At 38.9% G+C, this 7,917-nt stretch overlaps 1 protein-coding gene across 3 annotated transcripts in view; it reads right to left on the reverse strand.

Annotated features, from left to right (window-relative positions):
• ncapg (non-SMC condensin I complex, subunit G) overlaps window positions 1-7,458 on the reverse strand; it is a 31,513-nt gene extending 24,055 nt beyond the window's left edge. The window contains exons 1-9 of one of the 3 annotated variants that reach the window (XM_034211546.1): window positions 7,339-7,458; window positions 6,928-7,040; window positions 5,938-6,174; window positions 5,401-5,629; window positions 5,026-5,171; window positions 4,848-4,932; window positions 4,270-4,462; window positions 2,910-3,059; window positions 5-55 (exon numbers count right to left, since the gene is read on the reverse strand). In XM_034211546.1, the coding sequence (XP_034067437.1) occupies window positions 5-55; window positions 2,910-3,059; window positions 4,270-4,462; window positions 4,848-4,932; window positions 5,026-5,171; window positions 5,401-5,629; window positions 5,938-6,174; window positions 6,928-7,035 (1,199 nt within the window). In that variant the 5' untranslated portion in view covers window positions 7,036-7,040; window positions 7,339-7,458. The remainder of the gene's footprint in view (window positions 1-4; window positions 56-2,909; window positions 3,060-4,269; window positions 4,463-4,847; window positions 4,933-5,025; window positions 5,172-5,400; window positions 5,630-5,937; window positions 6,175-6,927; window positions 7,041-7,338) is intronic. The other 2 variants (XM_034211547.1, XM_034211548.1) reach the window with 2 other exon arrangements.
• Between the last annotated feature and the right edge of the window lie 459 nt (window positions 7,459-7,917).

Genomic DNA, 7,917 nt, shown 5'->3' on the forward strand with positions numbered 1-7,917 from the left:
TCACCTCAGCAACGGACCTCTCTCCACTGTCCCTGTGTGACTCACTCTCAAGCGCCTAGATGTCAAGAGAGGTGGTGAAGTGATCATTATTTATTGAGCTGTATACTCTTTCGCATTGAATCATAACAAGTCATACTGAATGTAAAAAAACTGACTCTAAAGTAAGTCCCAGTCTGTGACATTGGACATTTTGAAGACTCAAAGTCCCAAGCAGTAAGTAGAATATTAGCTAGTCTATGTAATGTGCACAGAAAATAGTTAACTGAATACTGGGATGGAAATTGCCTATAAGCACTCAGTAAAACATAAACACATACAAAAAGCTTCTGAATGATAAGAAGTATAATTAAAACATAATGTACATTACCATTTTGAGAGAGAGTACCGAAGTTAAAGAACTCAGAAAATAATCTCTTATCGAACTGAGGCAGTAAAACACACTGACTGCGTCTCTACATGGACATCATGGTGTTTACATGAGCACAGACAGATCGGGTTATTCATGTTCCCTGTTTACATGATAAATACTAGTAACCTGGCATTTCGATGCCTTTTCTCATCTAAACTATTCAGTATTTGTATCTCTCTATCATGACATAAAGACGAAACTCCTCTCCAGAAGTGAGACGCTTTTGCCGCCGCCGCAGCCATCACTGTTAACTGATTAACTGCTACCAGCTGAAGACTTACTTTCCTATTCTTTGAAAAATTGTTTGTTATGTCCATGTTGTCTGGGGGAGAAAACATATCAAACCAAGAGATCATCAGCTTTGATTGTCACTGTATTAACCATTTCCTGAACATTTGGTGTGTGTGCCTTACCTCCGCTACCGGCATCACTTCATACAACAGATCTGAGCTGTCCAACTATGACAACACTCCTTGAACATGCGCGCACTATGTGAGAATCTGCCTTGGTACAAAGTAGCAGTGAAAACATGGTACAGAGTTTCATCGATTTGGGCATTCTCTCAATAAGCAAGTGGAATGGATTTGATAGTGAAGCACTGACACAGCGCTCTACAAAGTGCGGTGAGTGGATAGACCGATTCACGGACTTTCCACATGGTAAAAGTGGGGGGGTCTAAACTAATCATTTGAAAAAGTGGGGGGGGGACTTCATATAATGGCTGCGACGCCCATGCTTTGACCCAGTTAAAAACTGTCCTGACTGAGCACACGCACCTCGTAACCTTGGCTGCTGTGCTCTCAGTGTTATGATTCTATGTTCCTGCCTGTTGACGTCAGCTGATAGAGGTGTTATGATTTTATCTTGTTATGCAGCATGTTGATGATGCTCTCGGAACTAGCTAAATACATGGGTCTGAGGTAGTGTTAATTCGTCAGCTATTTTTTAATTTAGTTTTAGTCTTAGTCCTGTGTTAAATTTCCTTTTTAGTTTTAGTCATATTTAGTCACCTTCATCCTGTTTTAATTTAGTCAAGTTTTAGTCGACTAAAAGTCTGAGCATTTTAGTCTTATTTTAGTCGACTAAAACAGTAACTATTTTAGTCAAGATTTAGTCGACTAAAAGTCTGAGCATTTTAGTCATATTTTAGTCAAACAAAACTAATTATTTTAGTCTACTTTTTGTCAATGAAAACTGTTGAGTATTTTTTAGTCATCAGATTGTATAGAACATTTCAGTCAAACTAGTCTAGCCAAAACCAATAATTTGTCATTTTAGCATATATATAAATAAATAGGATTATATCTTGTCCTTATTTGATGAAAAACACAGGTTGAATGATGAAGAAGCTTTGCAGAGAGTATCTGGTCAGGTTTGTGGTGTTTTTACCAGCTGTGTTATGGCCACATTGCTTCCCTTCTGATGAAACAATGCATTCGCTTTTTTTCTCTGCCTCATTGTAGCGAATATGGGCCCAAATATCACATTGTTTCTTTCTCCCAAGCAGTGGTGGCTTTAGACTTTTTCGTTGTCAGTCATTTTGACCGACAGGATCGTAACATTTCCGTCATAATCCATTATTATCCGTTGAGTGCACAATTTATCAATCACTCGCGCTGACGGGGGGGGTATTCGGTTAACGCGAGTGCGACCACTGCTCCCAAGCCCTGTTGTTGCCATTTTATTTTCTGTTAAATAAGGTTAGTTAGACCATGAGTTAGACCCGAGTCTTCCTGACAGTTCACAGTGTGCCGCTGCCCGGTGTAATTCAAATGTACTGCCGCGCGCACCACAGACACACAGCTGCTGCCCAGCCGCAGCACCGGAAATGGAACTGCTGGGAGAAAAACTGACTATCAGAGATGTAACGTTATCTTTGATAATATTTCGTCTCCTCATTTTTCGTCAACGAAAGTAAAGAGAGATTTTGGCATAGTTTTTATTTAGTAAACTACATTTTCGTCTCGTCACTTTTCGTCAACGATATTGCATGATGATTTCGTTATAGTTATTGTTTACTGCCGTCGGTGCCGTCTCGTCATCGTCTCGTTTTCGTCATGGAAAAAAAGGTTGTTGACGAACATATTTCGTCATAGTTTTAGTCAACGAAATTAACACTAATCTGAGGTAGAGTTCTTCAGAATTGACGTGGCAACCCACCCGTGCAGTCAGATCGTGGCTGCTGTGACTTGTGATGTGAATTCTCTGGCCGAAGCTCCAAATAAACCATCAGTGTTTGACATCAAAGCTCCTGCTCTTCCCGTGTCTCTTTCCTGAGTCGGTGACTCCCACTGCATTGCTACACAGAAGTTTCCCTTACAACTACTTGATACTTTATTTAAGTTTAAGTTCACAACTTTAAGTGTATCTTAAATTCGCAAAGCCTACTAAGAAGAACATTGGAGAAAAATGTAATGCCCCGTAAAAGTAGCAAGAATGATTCGATTTTTTTCTTCTTATGGGCACCTGAATATTGTTTGAAGACGTGCTCTTCTCTTACCGGTAGAGGAAGTCAGCATAAGTGGCAGCGTCTGGCAACACTTGCTCCAGCATTTCCTCACCGTCGTCTCCTTGAGCCTTGAGGAACTCGCACAGAGCTCTCCAGTACAGAACATTCTCACAGGACAGAGAGTCCACAGGGATCAGCTTCCTGTTGAAAACACACGTAAGCACAACTTCAGACATTGGGTAACTATGTAGTGTTAATTTCGTCAGCTATTTTTTAATTTAGTTTTAGTCTTAGTCCTGTGTTAAATGTCCTTTTTAGTTTTAGTCATATTTAGTCACCTTCATCCTGTTTTTATTTAGTCAAGTTTTAGTCGACTAAAAGTCTGAGCATTTTAGTCTTATTTTAGTCAAATAAAACTAATTATTTTAGTCTACTTTTTGTCAATGAAAACTGTTGAGTCTTTTTTAGTCATCAGATTATATAGAACATTTCAGTCAAACTAGTCTAGCCAAAACCAATAATTTGTCATTTTAGCATATATATAAATAAATAGGATTATATCTTGTCCTTATATGATGAAAAACACAGGTTGAATGATGAAGAAGCTTTGCAGAGAGTATCTGGTCAGGTTTGTGGTGTTTTTACCAGCTGTGTTATGGCCACATTGCTTCCCTTCTGATAAAACAATGCATTCGCTTTTTTTCTCTGCCTCATTGTAGCGAAAATGGGCCCAAATATCACATAGTTTCTTTCTCCCAAGCAGTGGTGGCTTTAGACTTTTTCGTTGTCAGTCATTTTGACGGACAGGATTGTAACATTTCCGTCATAATCCATTATTATCCGTCAAGTGCACAATTTATCACTTACTCGCGCTGACGGGGGGTATTCGGTTAACGCGAGTGCGACCAATGCTCCCAAGCCCTGTTGTTGCCATTTTATTTTCTGTTAAATAAGGTTAGTTAGACCATGAGTTAGATCCGAGTCTTCCTGACAGTTCATATTTTGCCGCTGCCCGGTGTAATTCAAATGTACTGCCGTGCGCAGCACAGACACACAGCTGCTGCCCTGCGGCAGCACCGGAAGTGGAACTGCTGGGAGAAAAACTGACTATCAGAGATGTAACGTTATCTTTGATAATATTTGGAAAATAGTAAAAGTAAAGAGAGATTTTGGCATAGTTTTTATTTAGTAAACTACATTTTCGTCTCGTCACTTTTTGTCAACGATATTGCATGATGATTTCGTTACAGTTATTGTTTACTGCCGTCGGTGCCGTCTCCTCATCGTCTCGTTTTCATCATGGAAAAAAAGGTCGTTGACGAACATATTTCGTCATAGTTTTAGTCAACGAAATTAACACTATAACTATGTGATAATATATGAAAGCCTCAGAGTGGAGGTTTGAGTGTACCTGTTGTCGAGCTGCGCTCTGTTCTGCGGCAGTTCTTCAGTCAGAGTGCCTTTGAAGATGGCTTTCAGTGTTTCCAGAGCAGTGTCGGCACAGTTCTCCACATCCAGCTTATGGAGCAGACCAATAACGTTTCCCTCCACCCGGAGCAACCAGGCCGGCAGCAGGCGAGAAGAAACCATCTCCCTCACCGTTTCTACAGCACAGCAAATAACAAATATGAAACGTACATGATGGAATTCAGAGCTAAAACAAACAGTTTTAGTTTTTCTTTTGTCAGTTTAGTCGGTTTTTTGTTGTTGTTTTTTGAAAACACTGATTTACTGACCTCCAATGTGAGAATGTGCAATCTGTTATACATCATTTTGGTATAAATGTATTTGAGTTTAAAATGCTGAATGGACAAATCAAAGCTAAAGACAACACCTTATATTGTGAGAAATTGTGATGAAAAAAAAGGTCTTTATTTAATGGACTAAATAAATAAGAAATAGAATAATTCTAACAGATTAACTAATAATATATTGTTTTTGCAGCAAGTACGATAAAAAACACATTACACTCATTATAGAAATAGTTACCTGAGGTGTCACGGAGACCCTGCTGCACTAGAGTAACTCTCTGTGCGATGGTCAAAGCTTTAATGTGAACTTTGTCAGCCAGAACCTTAAAAACAGAAAATAGAAAAGATAGCAAGTTTGAACCACAATCACAATGTTTGGCAAGAACAATGTAATATCATTCTGGATCTGAAGTTACCTGGTAGGCCAGCTTGCGGACATTCTCTTTGATGTCCCGGGTGCGTTTGAGTACTTTGGGGAGGGTGCGAGGGGACATTGCGATGCAGGAAAGAACGGCACGACGCACTTCTGCATTGGTGTCGTTTTCCAGAATCAGCATATACGCTAAAAAGTGGGAAAAAGCTGAGCATTAGACGGTTTGAGGGCCAATGACAAAGAGAAAGATTTAAAAACAGACATTTCAAATCACAAAAAAACAAAAGGAGAATTGAAAGACTACTGATTAAACACAAAACTATGTTCTCTAAAAATGTGAATTAAAGACTATATTCTGCATATGTTGTAGTGTATTGTATCAAATCAAAATAAATCAAGCCGGGATAGAAAAACACACCATTGATAGTTGGACAGTCTGAATCCTTGGGCTGTTGTAGACGCGTCATGGCCAGAGCAGCCTGAATCCTCACGTTGGGGAACTTGTCAGTGACTCGGACCAGCATGGCTTGGTGGATGCGGTCAAACAGGTCGTCGTCTATCTGGGCATTCTCCGCCATACTGCCCAGCAGCTTGTTGATCAGCTGACACACACGGAAACGCACTGCATGGCTGCTGGCTTTGTGAGACTGGGAAGACAAGGCAACAATTTGGGAGAAGAAGTGGAAAAAGGAAAGTGAGACATAAAAGTGTAGGAGTAAGAAACAGATGGAGGCCAACAGGCAGAGAGGGGAAACAGATGGGACAGGACAACATCTGATTAAGAAGAAGCAGAAACATCAATCACAGCAGGGATTCTTTGCAAATGCTTGAATAAATTCAGAAAGTGTTTTCTAGAAAAAGTTGGGTGAACGTGATACATGTTTTAGTCACAAAGTTGATCACTTGTAATCACAGAAGAACCGGTCTGCATACACTCATGTAACAATGTTTATACCTCCAACAGGAAATTGAAGATGAAACTCAGAAATGGATGATCATCCTCCTCATCTTCTTCTTCCTCTTCCTCCTGCTGCTCCTCCTCCTCCTCTGTTTTCGGTGGAGACAGGAAGCTTGTGGCAAACCTTGCTACGAATTCTATGATGTTTTCAACTGTAGGCTCCCGCTTGTAGACGATCATGGCGTATTTCAGGTAGTGGACAAACTCCTCATGGAACAGGGTCTTGTCCTCCAGCTGGTTGAGGGGATGGAGGATTTAGAGGAAATTACGTAACCAGTTTCAGCAATATCAATGTTTCTGTATATATCATTTTATTTTTTAAGTGAATGAGTAAGGGTTTGACTACCCTACATTCAATAATTCAACATGTTACCCCATTTTCATGTTTCCAAAAATTATCTAAAACATTTAAATAAAAGACTGAAATAATAACAGTCAATGAGCAACGTTTGTCAACAAAGATAATATTGTATCCACACTATACACACACATGCAAATACTTGGTAAACACAAAACATAATAGTCATAAATCATGGGGTTTAAAGAAGAAATATATAATAACACTGAATTCAAAAAAACAAGTAGTGTAGAAAAAGTTGAATAGGGAAAGAAGATGTATTTTATAGGAAATAAAAAGACATCTAGCATACTATGTCTTCAGTTTACACAAATAAAACACAAAAGCAGCTTTCAGTTTCTGTGCACCACATATTTGGAACAAACCTCATGAAATCATTTAGTCTAACCTTAGTCGGAATTTAAAAACTTTTGTGGATTAAATGTTTGTTTTCTTTTATGTAGTTCTATTTGTGACTTTATATTAAAATCTCTCATTGCCCTATTCATTTTGTTCTCCTATGATTGTTTTCATAGTGTCTTGTGAAACCTTTTACCACACTATTACAGCATGGATATAAACTCTGAGTAAGTGTATTCTGTATAAAGATAGAGAGATTAACAGTACATTAAATACCACAGATCACTCACCTTGTTGTAGCGGCTGTTCAGGCTTGCCACCAGCTTTGCTTTGTTATTGTGGCCCTTCTGAGCGCGCTGAAACGCCTCTTTTATGTCCATTTCACTGTCTGCAGTCATCTTTCCTTCACAGAAAACCACATTGAAAGACAGAATTAGTCCAACAGTCGCTTTAGCTTTCTTCACAACACGGCCGTAACATTTTTAACTTCAGCGGCCCGTTTGTCTCTAGTGCCTCATTAGCTAAAAGCCCCTCCTCGATCACACTCTAACTATAGGAGAGCAGAAAAACAACGTAACCTGGCTACTTTGTTTCGGGATAAAAGTATCTGGTGACACGTTCAACTATATGTAATCATAACGTTGGAACTCACGTTATATTATACAATACAATTAGACAAATTATGAGAATTAGAAATGTACCTTTCTTTCCGATTTCCTCTTCCAACACTGCCGCCTGTTTTCAAATTCTGCCGTGTGGTCTCGCGAGAACTGATACTTGACTACTACGCATGACGTGTACAGCGGGTTCCAATATATGCCCTGAGTCTTGCCTGGAAGGCTATACCGGTCAGGCTACTTTATGAACTTTTTAAAGCAGCAGCAATTTTTTTTCTGTTATTTTAAAGATTGAATAATCGTTTAGTAAATTGACATGATAAATCACATTAATCTTTCTTGCACGCCATTCAAGAAAAGGCAAATCCTATTACTTCAATGGTTCAAAATGACTTTATTATTACTAATACTGTTGTACATCAATTGGGATGAAATATTTACTGTGATTATTTTTTTTGCAACGAGTGCACCTAAAGAAATTAGGGAATGGATTTGAGGTATGGAAAATGTATGAATAACCTCTCTGAAATAAATGTTTGCATTGCCTACAATATTCCACGTACTCCACTTTGGGAGACAACCTAACAAATTGTTGAAAACACTTGTTTTGCTGGATTTTTTGTGAATTGTAATTTAAAGCATTCAAAGAACAAGATAATAATG

The sequence above is a fragment of the Gymnodraco acuticeps genome, unplaced genomic scaffold (genome assembly GCF_902827175.1).
Source record: "Gymnodraco acuticeps unplaced genomic scaffold, fGymAcu1.1, whole genome shotgun sequence".
Classification (NCBI taxonomy): domain Eukaryota; kingdom Metazoa; phylum Chordata; class Actinopteri; order Perciformes; family Bathydraconidae; genus Gymnodraco; species Gymnodraco acuticeps.